The sequence below is a fragment of the Oncorhynchus nerka genome, linkage group LG10 (genome assembly GCF_034236695.1).
Source record: "Oncorhynchus nerka isolate Pitt River linkage group LG10, Oner_Uvic_2.0, whole genome shotgun sequence".
Lineage (NCBI taxonomy): Eukaryota > Metazoa > Chordata > Actinopteri > Salmoniformes > Salmonidae > Oncorhynchus > Oncorhynchus nerka.
In genome coordinates this window covers 59046916-59065166 of record NC_088405.1, presented here as the reverse complement: position 1 = coordinate 59065166, position 18251 = coordinate 59046916, and the positions used below count along the sequence as shown (strand labels likewise).

Here is an 18251-nt window from a genome sequence, read left to right as displayed (position 1 = left end):
ATTATCAATACGATACGGAATTTTAATTTTAATTTTTTTAAGCCAACCATTTCCATGTGTGTCCTGTCTCGGATAACAAACAGCTTACTTTTGCCTGCAGATAAAAGGGATTACCCCTGAGATAAAATTGGACTTTTCCTCATATTATTTCAGGTTCTTATGGAGTGGCTTAGTTGATAGTGGGCAGGATGTCAACTAAATCGTATAATGTTTTTTATACACTCACAGACCTCAACAGTGTAATCATTTCTTTTTTTTGAAAGTATTGAATTTATGAATTGTGAAATAAGACACTGGACATTGCACGAATAAATGTGTCTATCTGTACAGACCACTAGAGTTTGCTTGATCACCTCTAAGAATGTTCCAGTTTTATTCCTCCATGACACCCAGCATCATGCCTTAGCTGTCATTGGAGAGGCCGCGAAGGTTCCAACAGGGGAGCAATCCTGTCTTCTTACCGGGTCCTATTGCAGAATCATTTTAGAATGAAGGCATTGACTTTGAGTGGTGGTCTGATGTTTGTGGAACTAACGCTAACTGAAATATGTATGAATGTTGCATGGCAGAGGCATGGTTGAATGTCAGCCATCTCTCGTCGATCTAACAAATATGCATAATAATAGGAGAGATGGATGGAGTTATGAAGGAAGTGAATGAGGTCAAGGCTTAAATACTTTGTATTCTTCCTCGCTTCCCAGATAGATAGTTGGTATTTAGACTTACCATATGCAGGTGCGTAACGAGCTTTGCAGGTGTGACTCCCTGGCGTAAATAATTTGAATTCAACCACGGAAAACCATCCCACTTGCTGGCCAACACATTTTCTCGTGGAGATTTCATTCACTATAGTTTTTTGTACATTTATCTGAAAACATCCCTTTAAACATGGTGTACGTTTTAGTTTGATCTATGTCGACAGACTCACTGAATATACAGATAGAATGGGTTCATAATAGGGATCAATTAAATACACTCGTACTCGTCTGTAACGATCTTCGTCTTCATCGGATGAGGAGTAGGAAGGATCGGACCAAAACGCAGCGTGGTAAGTGTCCATGATTATTTATTATACCAAAACATGAAAATACAAAATAACAAAGTGGATATAAGAAATGAAAATCGAAACAGTCCTGAAAGGGGAAAACACAAAACAGCAAACAACTACCCACAAACACCACGTGGGAAAGGGCTACCTAAGTATGGTTCTCACGGTAGACAGCCTTCTCTGATTGTGAACCATACCAGGCCAAACACATAGAAAAGAAAACATAGAAAAACAACATAGAATGCCCACCCCAACTCACCCCTCGACCAAGCCAAAATATAGACAATAAAAAGGAACTAAGGTCAGGGTGTGACATCGTCTCCTTTTCAGCACCAATTGGTAGATCAAAAAGGATGCTGTCACATGCAATAGGCAAATATAGGGTCAACCAGTAGTCCTATAAATCTACCCTAATAATCCTCACTAATTATGTAACTGTGATGACAACGGTGCAGTCATCGTGAAGGTTTAACCTGCTCCATATGGTCTGCGTTCCATAAAGTTTCAAATAGGCTACATGTTCCAAATTATTACACAACTTGTAATATGCTAGCATAATATGATCCAGTTTTTGTAGAGATCCTCAGGATCAACCACACAAACTTGACAGTGGAAAGTGTAAGGAAACTACTAAAGTGGCAGTTATAAATGTATGTTGGTATAACAGACAGTGGCTACCGATAGTGGCTAATATTTAACACGATACACATTGTAAATAATACAGTAAAAAGTCATATTATATAATTAAAATATTCTAGAAATCATAAATGAACTCGGTAGGTTTGGCCCTATATTGTCATTTGCAACTTTATCTGTTGCATCATCACACGAAAAGGCGATGTAATTAAGTCAGAGTACAGCGTATCTCTAGAAACACCTCCACCACACCTTCATTTCTTTGATTTCCATCCAAAATGAATAGAGAGAAAGGTGCATAAAAAGGGAATTATGTTCCATTTACACACGCTGAACTTGGGCCAGAATTGGCCCCATGAGATCACATGCCAGTTTTGGGGGTAAATGCATAGAATAGTGATGGCTTGATCAAGTCTGGTGTTATTTTCAATCTTCACATTATTCACGAGAGGCGTGATTGTCAACACAATGTTAAATTATGATTCAGAAAATACTAAATGGCTTCAATTTACACCTGTTTTCTGTACAGTATTTGATTGTGGGCATCAATTAGATGAGTGTTACGTCCGTCGTTAGTGGTAGAATGACCGGACCAAGGTGTAGCGTGGTAGGCGTACATTTTATTTATTAAATGTTCCACCAAAAAAAACAATAAACAACACAACGAACGTAAAGCTTCGGAGTGCAACACATGCAACAAACAAAGACAAGATCCCACAACCTAAATGTGGGGAAAAGGGCTGCCTAAGTATGATCCCCAATCAGAGACAACTATAGACAGCTGCCTCTGATTGGGAACCACACTCGGCCAAAAACAAAGAAACAGAAAACATAAAATGCCCACCCAAATCACACCCTGACCTAACCAAATAGAGAAATAAAAAGGCTCTCTAAGGTCAGGGCGTGACAATGAAGCTTACAATTATTATAATTATTTTAATAGTTTGATGACCTGGGAAAGCTTTATTTTTGTGTAGCATTCTGGGTAAGAACAAAAGGAGGTTGACCTCAGTCTTGGCTGATGTCTGACGGAGACAGAGTAACAGACAGTCGCATTTCAGCTCTGTCTGTGAGAGCGGGAGTAAACCCCCTCACACCCATCGTTGGCATCCCCTCAACCGAGTGACAGGTTGTCAGTGAGACCAAATTCATTCTGGTGCCAGTGACTCGCCTGGTGATCCTCTGCATCGCACTCTGAGCTCCCTCAGTCTGCCTCAGTGACACTCTCATTCCCCCTGGGAGAGCAGCCTATCCGAAGGCCACAGCACGCTCCCACTCCCACACCACACTCCAGGCCTGAAGTCTGGATCAGGGGACAGGCTACAAGATATCACTGGGACAGTAGATGCACTGTAGTCTGGTACATTTGTTCAAGATGATTATCAGATCCCTGGTTTTCTTTCATATCTGATTCCCACTGCTACACTCTAGATAATTCATAGAGTTCTGAGGAAACTGCAGATGTTCCCCTCCCCTAAATGAGGCTTATGCCAATGCTACATTATTCAACCAGTAAAACTACAGCACATTCTCTGGAGTGGCCTTTAGTACATTCAGCTGCAGCTGCTGTTTCAGCCTGTTGAAGAGATAAAACACAGCTGTCACAGAGGCTGACAGAAAACTGGAGAAAGAAACACACCGGTTTTAATTACAGTTACAGGGCCTGAATAATACTGAATGGGTAAGCCTTTACCAGCCATACTGTGTAACGAACCATGCATGGAATGATCCAGACAAGCTCTGCAGTCTTTCCAATCATATTCTCTGATAAAATACATCCTGCTGCCAGTTTGTTAATGGAAATTGAACAGAAGGAGGCCTATCTCAAGTGGCCCATTTTTCAAAGCAAACATTAAGAGACTGGCTCTGAGACAGGAATGATGGGGGTGTCAATTGAATTAAAATCCTGCCTGATGTGAGCCGTGACCACACAAATGGCCAGTCAGGGTCGAGTGATGGTTTCTGGGGCACATTCGCCTGCAGTGATGTACAAAGTGGGAGGGAGGCAGGCTAGGTGGGAAGAGGGACCGGATTATGGGGTGGAATATGGGCCAGACCCTCAGTCCTAATGCAGCAGTTGTGGGGACTGATGAGGATATAGGTGGCAGTGTTTCTGATGATATCTTGTATTAAACCTCATCTACATCTCAAGCTGGACATGAACCATTCATGCAGTGTCCTATTCTGCTGTGTGGTAATGAGCGTTAACTAGTTTGTCTCCTGGACTGCCGACAGCTGTAGCTTGAGAAGCAAAGACACAAATAACACATTTTACCAGGCTGTTTGGACACATCACATAATGGAAACAAATGCGACGTTGGACTGATCTGTGTGGTGTGTGCGTTTGCAGGTGCTGAACGTGAGCCTGTCTGAGGGGGAGGTGATGACGGTGGAGGACATGGGGGGACGGGAGTCCTCCATCCTTGCCAACGAGACCGTCCTGATGAGGGGTCTGGTGGTGCGCAGCTGGAGCAATCAGATCTCCATCCGTTACCGCAGTGACCAGCAGCCTCGCTCCGGCTCCCTGCTGCTGCTGCGTTACCAAGGTGAGGTCACAACACAGAACCACACGACCACACACACCAGGACACCCTCACACAGGTCTCCTCCCTATCAATTACTCCATTCTGATTCACCCAATGTGCAATGAAAATGTGTCTGAAACAATGTGGTCCGGAGTAGTAAGGTTTGATGTATAAAGGTGGAAATCCTCCAGTAGCAATTGGTTCAGCCGCAGAGCTCTTTATGCCTATAGCTCTCATCACTAGTCAACGCGGCTTGCTCATGTCAGGCTGAAAAATCACAAGGGCTGTCAATTTCAGCAATGTAATTACATAGGAGAAGTATTGTGTTAATAGACATTTACAGAGCTGTCAGATAGCAGAGGGCTGTCGGGCCCATTGTTTCTCATTCCACCACGGTCTTTCATGTGACAACACCAGGAGAAGGGGAAAAAACAACACAGCATTAAGCCAAAATCTTTTGTCTCTGCAAACGAATGAACTATGACAGGCTTGCAGGAGAATAATGCATTGTAACATGCCTCTGATGTGCCTGGCAAATAGAGTGCCACCCCCTTGCCCCTCAAACTCCCCCTCTGTCTCTCCTCCTTCTCTCTAATAGAGTAGATGGCAATAATCGGTTACAGTACATGTCCAACACAACATTAATGAAACCCTTCCAACACATTGGCAACCCAATTCATGCCTGAAAGACTTTAGGATTGTAACTGACATGGCTCCTGACAGAAAATCTGCCATTTTCATATCAAGACAATAGTATGATTCATATATCATACATATGACATAACAGCTAACTGTTACTACTTGCCTGAGCCCGAGGCTCAGTTTGTCCAATCACATCCAGTCCACTTAGGAAATAGTTCATCAGTGTTTCTAAATGGCCCTGTGTGTCTTTGTTTGGCCTGTCTGAGAGCTGGCACTGCCAAGGTAATAACCCCACATTACACTGTGTTAGAGCAGGGAGGGAGGGGGGCAGATGGGGACCACAGTGGGGGAGTGATAAAAGCTTTTACCAGGCTTCTAATGGGCCAATTATACATGTGACCTGTGTCCAGTGCATCGCCAATCACAATGAGCCATGGCCTTTGTGTATCCCAAACAACCATGGAAAGAGAAGCTCATGCAGTAATGTTGCTGCTCACCATGTGTGATTAGACTCTGTCCCTGTAGGGTTGAAATGTATTGTTGGATATATGAATAGGTTTTAAAGTACAGCCTTTAATGCGCTGATTTCACATTGTCCCATTGATTATACAGAACTGTGTGGGAAAAAAGCCCCCTTCAGAATAGTAACCAATAATGAAGCAGTGGGTGATGTGGAATTCTATTCAACTCTCCCACACACATCCACACGTCACTGTTAGTGCCTATATAGACCATGTGATCTCCATTAGACTGGCAGCACAGAACACTGGTTACTGAAGAAGCGGGTGAACTTTAAAGATTCAAGCCGCTCAATCATTCCCAAAGAAATAGGAGAATAGCAGCCATGCTCCGGAGACTCAGAGCAAACAGACCACGAGAAAAGTGAATGTAGATCCAACAGTAAAGGGGTGTAGAAATATTATATTTATTTTGGATCAGATAGGAGTGAGACCACCTCATAAGCAATTAGTCTGAGTACAGTACACGCTACTGAGTGGCGAACCATTGAAATAGCAAAACAACCATCACCTACTGGATATTCAAAAATATCACAGGTATGTATTAACAATAGCATTGTATTAACACCTACTCACTGAATAATAGACAATACATCCAATTTGAATAACAAACCTTGCTCAAAATAGTCTTTCCTAATATTCTGTTGAGGGTGAAACAGATTGGTTTTGTAAAGCATCACCCAACAATAAACCAAATCAGTGCTCATAAAATGACTTGTCTCTCACCCATACACATACTGCATGAGAGCAGACACTGCAAGGGTCTCCTGTTGAGCAGCTCCCTCTGGCTCCAGCAGCACACGATAATTTCCCCTCATACTCAGACAAGTGAGCCCAACAATCAGGCTTTATCCTCAAAAAATCTTCAAAGCATGGCTTTTTTAGACTCTGTTGAAGCATGGGGGCGCATCTGTGGGTGTGCAGAAGGCAACCACATGTTTAAGTCATTCGGTGCTGTAGGTATTGTGTCAAATTTTTATGTCAGGATATTACATTCTCTCTAATTGATATCAAACATTATGGCAGTATGATATGCTTTCACATTGTGCCTGTGAAATTGTTATGCTCATCAAAGCAACAATAGGGGCCTATATAAAGTCATCATAACGTATGGTGTCCCATTAGTTATACAGAACTAATGATGTTGTGGAACAGCAGGTCGGAATGATAAATCCCTTTCACAGTAACGTTAAGCCGATTTGAAAATGCTACTTGAAATCATTAGTCTATGGAAAAAAGGTACTTTTCAGAAAATATTTTGCTTTCCATATTAAACTAATTCCAATATGTGAATGCAGCTATACTCTTTTATAACCGTTACTGCACAAGTATGACCGAAACGTTTACCTTTTTTCCAGCAAATTTCAACAGCTGTCGCAATTTAGATATTTCAGATATTTCCATTTGCGCTCATCTCCATGGTATGCGCAATCACTTTGTCCTCTTATAATGGGGTGTGAAAAATGTGATGGGATAAGCGTTGAGAAAGAGACAGATCTGTAGAGAGATAGATCTCAGCTCTGGGTAATTAATATCTGCAGAAGGCGTTGGTGCTAGCTGAGATGACAGGCTGATGAATGTTGCAGTAGTAATAGTAGCAGACCAGTTACCACTGGGGAGTGATAATATGTCTGTGTCACAGCCTGCGGACCTGTTTGTGTGTCTAGAATACCAGCCTGGTCTCATAGACTAGACGTAACATAGTACATGTAAATCCAGGACACTTAAATTAGTTTCATATGTTACGCTTGATATGGTTACATAAGACAGATGGTTACTTAAGGCGAAGATGAAAGTAGGGTGGCTGGTCATGGTGGATAGGTGGGCGTATAATGTGGATGTCTAGCAACTAAAAGGTTGCGAGTTCAAATTTCATCAAGGACAACTTTAGTATTTTAGCTAATTAGTAGCTTTTCAACTACTTACTACTTTTTAGCTACTTTGAAACTACTTCGAATGTTAGGTAACCCTTCCCCAAACCCTAACCTTAATCCTAACCCCTATAATGTAATGCCAATTGCAATTTGTAACATATTGTACAAAATGGGTGATGGACATCCACAAATTAATATACAACAAGAAACGTAATATATCATACTAAAGTTTTGTTTCTGATTTACGTACTGAACAATACGAAATGCTCTGAGACCAGGTTGAGAATACCCCTTTCTTATTCGACTCTCCTGAGGGTTGAGCATGTTGTGTGTGTGGTACATACAGGAAAGAGTGGTCACCCAGGCTGATATTGGTGAAAGCAAAAATAGACTAAGCCCTGTTTGAATTCCTTTATGACATCCCTGATCCCTCACACCGAGGTCACCATTTAATGAATGTCTAGACAAGTAGAGACATAGTTATTGCACATGTCTAATGAGAAAAACGGTCTATTCATCACTGAAATAGATCATGTTTTTATGGTTCATGTCATGTAATGCTTTTTACCACTCAACTATCTCCTTCCACCCACGTATGAGTCTTGTGAATACTACAGCTGACTGCTAGAGGTTTCAGTCATGTGTCTCTCAGTGTGTCTTCTCTGTAATGGGGACATCTGTTGATGTGACACCAGAGGGGAGGAAGAGGAAGACAGGGCCATTTCCTACTCTAACTCCCTCATCACTAAACAAAGTATCTCTGCATGTCTTAATTGATACTCAGTCCCAAGTGTAGAAATGCATTTTTCATCTGGTCATGTAAAATACAGGAGTCTGTAGATTGGCCATGACTATGGTTAGGAGATGGCTGGAGAGGTCTGCAGAGCAGTGGGATACATACCCCAGCCCAATCAAGTTATCACCACTAAGTCATTATGCAATGAGTGGCCAATGAGATTACAATATTTCACATGGCAAAGAAAGCTATCCACTCAAATGTCAAGTGACATTATGATTTGATCTACAGCCTCAAGGTCCATTCGATTCAGTTTGATTGCCTGCCCATGGACAACATTTGGTTTTGTGGTTCAGCATCATCAGCATATTTTGAAAGCTAAGTGAAAGGTCTGGTGAATTACTCTGATTTTAAGGACATGTGGGCCTTGCTCCATACGAGCTCACTGGTTAAACTCTACCCTTAAACAAAGATCAATAGTGTTGTCCCTGGAAAGAAAGGTTCAATCTGAGAGGACCCCGACCACAGTCCTGCTGTGATGTATTGATATTTATGTGGTTGGGTTAAACACTCAATTCCAATGGTCAACTACTCAATAAATGCTATTAAAGATAAATAACCTTAGACTGCAGCCGGCCCGGTCCCATCAATGAGGGCTGGTCTACTCTGGACTGGTCTACTCTGGACTGATGAGTAGTGTGGTAGTGTGGTAGCAATTCTATAGGAAGAAAGAGACTGTAGATTCCTCTTACAACAACTTTATTATAAGATTTGCAAAAATGAAGCAATCAACCATTACCAAAAATGGTTCAGAGTTGAAAGCTTAACAAACATAGCCGGGTCTCTGCTTTTCTAGAAAAGCACAACCTCTTTTGTCTAGGTGGCAGTTTAGCAGATGTGTGGAAACAGGGGCAGAACATATTGTAAAAGGCAATTGGTTTGTCTGTGCAGATTACGATTGGCTCATCACGATGGCTCAACCGTATAACTGTGTTTTGTTATAGTTCACAGTATAATGTGCTCCTTCCTGCAATGTTCCACACAGCTGACTTTCTGTAGATAGTAAACTCACGGGATCTCACATATCTCACATGCTGCGGTCGCACCTAACGGATCTTAGCTATACACCCAGTCTTGTGACTAAGTCACACAAAGACAAGTTTGTATCAGGTTAAAAAAACACTAGCATATAACAAGAGACTATTCTTTAAGCAGCAAAACACGGGATAGCATGACTAATTATGTACTTTTCCATGACATTTCCTCCCTTTTGAGACTAAGTCTCAACCTAATAGAAAATTATTTACAAGCATTTTCATTAAACACACATTAACATGAGGTAAAAGGAAAGACTTTCTCACACTTCGTATATTACCATTGTAAATGCCTGCCATTCTTATTGGCGTTCCATCACTTCACGTAGTGCAATCCATTCTCAGAAGGAACATATGAATTTAAACATCAGTACCTACTTCATCACCACACACTAGGCAATCGCTTCATTGAGACTGTCCATATTGCCACAGGGTCACCATGACAGTAGGCCCTTAACTCTACCTTGGGAGCACTATTCACATAACCATTAACCTGTTGAGTGTAGGGGGTATTTTGATGTTTGGATGAAAAACGTATCCAAATTAAACTGTCTATTTCTCAGGCCCAGAAGCTAGAATATGCATATAATTCAGATTAGGATAGGGATAGAAATTAGGATAGAAAACACTCTAAAGTTTCCAAAACTGTCAAAATATTGTCTGTGAGTATAACAGAACTGATATTGCAGGCGAAAACCTGAGGAAAGTCCTCTTATTTTGAAAGCTCCTTGTTCCATTGCATGCCTTCCCTCCATTTAAAGGGATATCAACCAGATTCCTTTTCCTATGGCTTCCACATGGTGTGAACAGTCTTTAGACATAGTTTCAGCCTTTTATTCTGAAAAATGAGCGAGAACGATCACATCGGGTCAATGGATGGCTGGGTGCCAGCAGAGTTTTGCATGTGCAACAGCTTGGAGCAGACATTTTCGCTCTCTCTCCTATTGAAAAAGCTACGGTCCAGTTGAAATATTATCGAATATTTATTGTAAAAACAACCTGAGGATTGATTATAAAAAACGTTTGACATGTTTCTAAGAACTTTACGGATACTATTTGGAATTTTCGTCTGCCCTGTCGTGACTGCTCGAGACTGTGAATTACTCAACAAAACACGCCAACCAAATGGAGGTATTTGGATATAAAAATAATCTTTATGGAACAAAAGGAACATTTATTGTGTAACTGGGAGTCTCGTGAGTGCAAACATCCGAAGATCATCAAAGGTAAGCGATTCATTTTATTGCTTTTCTGACTTTCCTGACCAATCTACTTTGCTGCTAGCTGTTCGTAATCTTTGTAATGTCCTTACATAAACGCTTGGATTGCTTTCGCTGAAAAGCTTTTTTGAAATCTGACACACGAGGTGGTTTTGAGATAGGAGGCAGCATTTTCACTTTTGGATGAATAGCGTGCCCAGAGTGAACTGCCTCCTACTCTGTCCCAGATGCTAATATATGTATATTATTAGTAGTATTGGATAGAAAACACTCTGAAATTTCTAAAACTGTTTGAATGATGTCTGTGAGTATAACAGAACTCAAATGGCAAGTGAAAACCTGAGAAAAATCCAACCAGGAAGTGGGACATCTGAGGTTTCTAGTTTTTCAAAGCTTGGCCTACCGAATACACATTGAGATAAGGATGAGGTTGCACTCCCTAGTGCTTCCACTAGATGTCAACCATCTTTAGAAACTGGTTTGAGGATTCTACTATAAAGGAGGGGCTCATGAGACCTCTTTGAGTCAGTGGTCTGGCAGAGAGCCTTGGTCTCATGACGCGTGTTCCCGACAGAGTTACCTCTCGTTCCAATGCTTTTCTGAAGACAAAGGAATTCTCCGGTTGGAACATTATTGATGTTTTATGTTAAAAACATCCTAACGATTGATTCCATACATCGTTTGACATGTTTCTAAAGGACTGTAATAGAACTTTTCGAGTTTTTGTTTGGATGAAGTGCCTGCGCCTCATGAAGATGGATTACTGGGCTGAACACGCTAACAACAAGTGGCTATTTGGACATACAAATCAGTCATTTATTGTCCAACTGGGATTCCTGGGAGTGCCTTCTGATGAAGATCATCAAAGGTAAGTGAATATTTATGGTGTTGTTTCTAACTTTTCCCAAAATGGCAGATATTCCTCTGGCTGTTTTGGGTTCTGAGCGCCGTTCTCAGATTATGCTTTTTCCGTAAAGTTTTTTTGAAAACTGACACAGCGAGGAGAAGACTATCTTTAATTCTGTGAATAACGCTTGTATCTTTTATCAATGTTTATTGTGAGTATTTCTGCAAAATCACCAGATGTTTTGGAATCAAAACATTACTGCACGTAAGGCGCCAATGTTAACTGAGATTTTTGGATATAAATATGCACATTATCGAACAAAACATACATGTATTGTGTAACATGATGTCCTATGAGTGTCATCTGATGAAGTTCATCAAAGGTTAGCGGTTAATGTTACCTATATTTCGGCTTTTTGTGACTCCTATCTTTGGCTGGAAAAATGGCTGTGTATTTTTTCGACTTGGCTGTGACCTAACATAATCATATGTGGTGCTTTCACTGTAAAGCATGTTTGAAATCTGAAACAATGGGTAGATTAACAAGATGTTTATCTTTAATTTGCTGTATTGGACTTGTTAATGTGTGAAGGTTACATATTTCTAAAAAATATTTTAGAATTACGTGCGCTGCCTTTTCAGCGGAATGTTGTCGAGGGGTTCTGCTTGCGGAAAGTTTAACAACAAGCTAAGCTGTGTTTTGCTATATTGCACTTGTGATTTCATGAAAATGTAATATTTTTAGTAATTTAATTTGAATTTGGCGCTCTGCAATTTAGCGGATGTTGACGAAAATTATCCCGCTAGCGGGATGGGTGCCTCAAGAGGTTTTAACCACTTCAGGATTTTCAATAATAAGACCAGAATTGCTAGCAGCTCGCCTCACGGCTATACAGAATAGGGAAGAACTTAACATGTTGGTAGCAACGGGAGGGGGAAGTATGCCAAATTATAGGTGACCATTGCTGTACATTCATACCCTGGGGTGACGGTAACTTGAATATTGCAGTGGAACATCTGAAAGAGCTCAGCGGTGATCTCGCAAGCGAACACCAACCAGACAACAATTGGAATCCGTTTGGATGGGTTCAGTCATTATTTGGAGTTATGGGAGCTACAATATTTCACTGGTTAATTTATGGCTTAGTGATCTTATTTACAATAATGCTTATTATAACTTGTGTTAAGAAATGGTGCAGCAAAGCCGTTGAGACTATTCTTGCCATGCCATTACTGACCCCTGAAGGAGACACCTCAGAACTCTATTTACCTGATTTATTTCCTATGTCTGATTACATGTCCGATGAAGACTATGATAATCCATAATACCAAGGTAAAAACATTCAGTTAAATTTACCAAAGATTCTAAATGATATCCTAATTGATCTAAATCATGGCCATTTTCTGATGCCCCATACCAAGGAAATAACCCGCGCCAAAAACTTGTCATATTTCGAGGATCGTCTTGACTAAATTGGAACGTCATTCAATTGTGAAATGCTACTTCAAACCCGTCTTAATCTGCTTGGAATGGAGGAGTTGGTTTTATGCATTACAACAATGGAGATATTTAGTTGAACAAAAACACAGCACCCTGTCCAATTTGTTGGTAAATAAAGATTTGCCTTCACCACAGATCGAATAATGATCAGTAAACGTGGCTTGAGACAAATTGATGTGGAGGCCTGAAGTCTGGAACAGGGGACAGGCTACGAGATATCACTGGGACACTAGATGCACTGTAGTCTGGTACATTTGTTCAAGATGATTATCAGATCCCTGGTTGTCTTTCATTTCTGATTCCCACTGCTACACTCTAGATAATACATAGAGTTCTGAGGAAACTGCAGATGTTCCCCTCCCCTAAATGAGGCTTATGCCAATGCTACATTATTCAACCAGTAAAACTACAGCACATTCTCTGGAGTGGCCTTCAGTACATTCAGCTGCAGCTGCTGTTTCAGCCTGTTGAAGAGATAAAACACAGCTGTCACAGAGGCTGACAGAAAACTGGAGAAAGAAACACACTGGTTTTAACTACAGTTACAGGGCCTGAATAATACTAAATGGGTAAGCCTTTACCAGCCATACTGTGTAACGAACCATGCATGGAATGATCCAGACCAGCTCTTGCAGTCTTTCCAAGTCATATTCTCTGCTGCCAGTTTGTTAATGGAAATTGGAAAGAAGGAGGCATATCTCGAGTGGCCCATTTTTCAAGACAAACATTAAGAGACTGGCTCTGGTTGGAAATGAGACAGGAATGATGACTCAGGCATATTGATGTGTAGAGTGAATGTCTGCTTCTGTCTGAATAGTGGTGTACCCCACATTCCATTTAATGGGAATGCTAAGAAGCGCATGTTCCATTTATCCAGCTACATCCTCTTTGAGAAGACACTGTAATTAACACCTTTGCATTCTCAGATAGGATTCATTGAATTGTGTTATGGAGATATTACTTGGGTTGTGACAATGGCAGGTTCGGGAATGGGGTTTGCCGGGGTTGGATTAGAATAGGCTCTGGTACACGATGTCTGGGTTCTAAAATAATTATGGTGCACCGATGTGCACAATTAAATCCACCTCTCATATTTTTTGCTGATGGCAAATCACCATTAATGCATTTTCCCCTAAAAGTTTTACCCTGTGAAGATTTACTCTATGAAGTTTCATTTGATCAAATCAAATCAAATGGTATTGGTCACATACACCTGGTTAGCAGATGTTAATGCTAGTGTAGATAAATGCTTGTGCTTGTAGTTCTGACAGTGCAGTAATATCTAACAAGTAATCTAACAAATTCACAACAACTACCTTATACACACAAATATAAAGGGATGAATAAGAATATGTTCATATAAATATATGGATGAGCGATGCAGTAGATGGTATAAAATACAGTATATACATATGAGATGAGTAATGTAGGATATGTAGATATTATTAAAGTGGCGTTATCTAAAGTGACTAGTGATACCTTTATTAAATCCATTTATTCAATTTATTAAAGTTGCCAGAGATTTGAGTCTATATGTTGGCAGCAGCCACTCTATGTTAGTGATGGCTGTTTAACAGTCTCTCGGTCCCAGCTTTGATGCACCTGTACTATCCTCACCTTCTGGATGATAGCAGGGTGAACAGGCAGTGGCTCAGGTGGTTGTTGTCCTTGATTATCTTTTTGGCCTTCCTGTGAAATCAGGTGGTGTAGGTGTCCTGGAGGGCAGGTAGTTTGCCCCCGGTGATGCGTTGTGCAGACCTCACTACCCTCTGGAGAGCCTTGCGGTTATGGGCGGAGCAGTTTCCGTACCAGGCGGTGATACAGCCCGACAGGACGCTCCCGATTGTGCATCTGTAAAAGTTTGTGAGAGTTTTAGGTGACAAGCCTCCTGAGGTTGAAGACGCGCTGTGGTGCCTTCTTCACCACGCTGTCTGTGTGGGTGGACCATTTCAGTTTGTCCGTGATGTGTACGCCGAGGAACTTAAAACGTTCCACCTTCTCCACTACTGTCCTGTTGATGTGGGTAGGGGATTCTCCCTCTGCTGTTTCCTGAAGTCCACGATTATCTCCTTTGTTTTGTTGATGTTGATTGAGAGGTTATTTTCCTGACACCACACTCCGAGGGCCCTCACCTCCTCCCTGTAGTCCGTCTCGTCGTTGTTGGTAATCAAGCCTACGACTGTAGTGTCGTCTGCAAACTTGATGATTGAGTTGGAGGCGTGTATGGCCACGCAGTCGTGGGTGAACAGGGAGTACAGGAGAGGGCTGAGAACGCACCCTTGTGGGGCCACAGTGTTGAGGATCAGCAGGGTGGAGATATTGTTACCTACCCTCACCACCTGGGGGCGGCCCATCAGGAAGTCCAGGACCCAGTTGCACAGGGCGGGGTCGAGACCCAGGGTTTTGAGCTTAATGATGAGTTTGGGGGGTACTATGGTGTTAAATGCTGAGCAGTAGTCAATGAACAGCATTCTTACATAGGTATTCTTCTTGTCTAGATGGGATTGGGCAGTGTGCAGTTTGATAGCGATTGCATCGTCTGTGGACCTATTGGGGCGGTAATCAAATTGGAGTGGGTCAAGTAGTATCAGGTAGGGTGGAGGTGATATGATCCTTGACTAGTCTCTCAAAGCACTTCATTGTGACAGAAGTGGGTGCTACGAGGTGATAGTCATTTAGTTCAGTTACCTTAGGTTTCTTGGGAACAGGAACAATTGTGGCCATCTTGAAGCACGTGGGCAGAGCAGACGTGGATAGGGATTGATGGAATATGTCTGTAAACACAACAGACAGCAGGCTCTGAGGATGTCGCTAGGGATGCCGTCTGGGCCGGCAGCCTTGCGAGGGTTAAGGCGTTTAAAAGTTTTACTCACTTTGGCCATGGTGAAGGAGAGCCCACAGGCTTTGGCAGTGGGCCGTGTCAGTGGCACTATGTTGTCCTCAAAGCGAGCAAAGAAGTTGTTTAATCTTGGAACTCCCTCTCCTGGATCCGGGAGAATTGTCAACTGACACTAATTAGCATAACGCAACGGACAAAAAATATTACTAGAAAATATTCATATTCATGAAATCACAAGTGAAATATAGTGAAACAGAGCTTAGCCTTTTGTTAATCACCCTGTCATCTCAGATTTTTAAATTATGCTTTACAGCCAAAGCAAGACAAGCATTTGTGTAAGTTTATCGATAGCCTAGCATAGCATTGAACAGAAATGTAATGGTTCATTGGATCAGTCTAAAACTTTGCGCATGAACTGCTGCCATCTAGTGACCAATATCTAATTGGAACCTGGGCTGGAATAATACATTATGGCCTTTCTCTTTTATTTCATAGATGATGGTACAAAAAAAATACAAAACACCCCCTTTTTAAAATGTTCACCTAAAATTACATACCCAAATCTAACTGCCTGTAGCTCAGGCCCTGATGCAAAGATATGCATTTTCTTGGTACCATTTGAAAATAAACACTTTTAAGTTTTTGGAAATGTGAAAGGAATGTAGGAGAATATAACACATTAGATCTGGTAAAAGATAATACAAAGAAAAAAAGCGTAAAAATAAAAAAATTGTACCATCATCTTTGAAATGCAAGAGAAAGGCCATAATGTATTATTCCAGCCCAGGTGCAATTTAGATATTGGCCACTAGATGACAGTAGGGTTTGTGCAAAGTTTTAGTCTGATTCAATGAACCATTGAATTTATTTTCAAAATGTTGTTTCAAGGCTGCCCAAATGTGCCTTATTTTTTCATTGATAACTCTTCATGTTCAAAACTGTGCACTCTCCTCAAACAATAAATAGTGTGGTATTATTTCACTGTAATAGCTACTGTAAATTGGACAGTGCAGTTAGATTAATTTAACAAGAATTTAAGCTTTTTGCCAATATCAGATATGTCTATGTGCTGGGAAATGTTCTTGTTACTTACAACCTCATGCTAACGCATTAGCCTACGTTAGCTGAACCGTCCTGCAGGGGACTCACCAATCCTGATGAAGCAGTGACCAACAAGTGTTTCACCTTGTGATTCAGGCTGTGATGCTCGTCAAGTGCATGCATCGATCTCCTGCTTCTTCTGATATCAGCGTGGCTATTGTTTGCTGGACTCAGGTCCTGAGCCTGCCGTTGGCTTGAGCTGGAGTGGCTGTTATTTAAGTCCCGCCGTGGGACTATGCTGGTGTTGTATACTTCAGTTGCATTGTGGCCAGTTCTCGCTCTGGACTGTTGTGCTCCTCCCAGGGCACATACAACAGCTGCAATGAGAAGACTGACCATGAAATCAACAAACATGATGCGTAGAGTCCGGTCCTGGTCCTCCCTTGGAATCTGGGGTTGCCTACGACAGGACATCAGCTGGTACATCCTCGCAGTAGCTTACCATTTGATCCTCGCAACCCATCAATGTCAACCTGTTCTGTGGGAATGGAGTGTTAGGCATTCTCATGGGTCTTCCTGTGAGTATTTCATGAGGTGCTAAACCAGTGGTACGATGTGCAAGTCCACGCATGTACATCAGAGCCAGAGGCATTAATGTTACCCATGGCAATCCGGTCTCAGTCATCAGTTAAGTCAATTTAATTTTCAGTGTTTCGTTGGCTCTCTCGACAAGACCGTTATTGGCCGGATGATAACTACAATGTGTTCGTAGGTCAATCTGCAAACTTTCAGAGATGTTCTGAGTAACATTATTTAAAAAATGAGAGCCGTTGTCTGACATTAATTTGGCCGACAGACCCCTCCTAGGGATGATTTCCCTTAGTAGGTTCTTTGCTACAGCCATTTATGTGGCATGCTTCTACCCATTTGGAGAAGGCATCAACCACAACCAGGCAGTACTTATTCCCCTGGCATGGAGTAAGCTCAATGAAGTCCATCATTATGAGCTCAAATGTCCTGACATAGGCATCGGAATGCCTCTGCCTGCATTGTTAGTCATACAAATCAAACACTTAACAATTGCTAAGCAAAAACAGAAAATCCAGGTGCAAACCAAAAATGTACAATTTCTACAACTCCCCCCTTTGACACAAGGTCTTGGCCATGTGCCAACTTAGCCACATAGGGGAAGCAAGGTCTGGGTAACACGGGAAGGCCGTTTGGCCCCAGCAGAGGTTCCTCTGTGTGTCAAAGGAACACTTCTTCCTCCTCTATCTCACCTTCCCAGGCCCTGCACCTGATTTCAGATCAGAAACATCCTGTAATGAAAACATATTTGCAGCAGAAACAGGAAGTGAAACGATTTGGAGAGTGGGGGAAACAATCAACATGGCAGCTGCTTTTGCAGCCATATCAGCCATAGCATTCCCTTTAGAGGTAGGATCAGATGCGTTAGTGTGAGCTTGGCACTTGCAGACAAAAATGGATGTTGGCAAGAGAATGGCTTCCAACAGGTTCGCAATCAGTTTAGAATGTAAAATCATCTTACCAGATGAGGTAAGGAACCCACGATGCTGCCACAATGTTCCAAAATCGTGCAACACCCAAAATGGGTATATGCTATCAGTATAAATGGTAACAGTTTTATCCATAGCTAGAATGCATGCCCTTGTCAGTGCAAACAATTCTGCAGCCTGAACTGACAGATGTGATGGCAGTTTTGCACTCTCT

At 41.7% G+C, this 18251-nt stretch overlaps 1 protein-coding gene across 5 annotated transcripts in view; it reads left to right on the top strand.

Moving 5' to 3' along the window:
* The window catches only part of LOC115135716 (seizure protein 6 homolog), a 242173-nt gene that overhangs the window by 157009 nt on the left and 66913 nt on the right, over nucleotides 1-18251 (top strand). For all 5 annotated transcript variants that reach the window (XR_003864518.2, XM_029670721.2, XM_029670717.2 and 2 more), the window contains exon 4: nucleotides 4035-4230. Coding sequence is in view for 4 of the 5 variants with exons in the window: in XM_029670721.2 (XP_029526581.1) it covers nucleotides 4035-4230 (196 nt within the window). In the remaining variant the exon portion in view is untranslated. The remainder of the gene's footprint in view (nucleotides 1-4034; nucleotides 4231-18251) is intronic.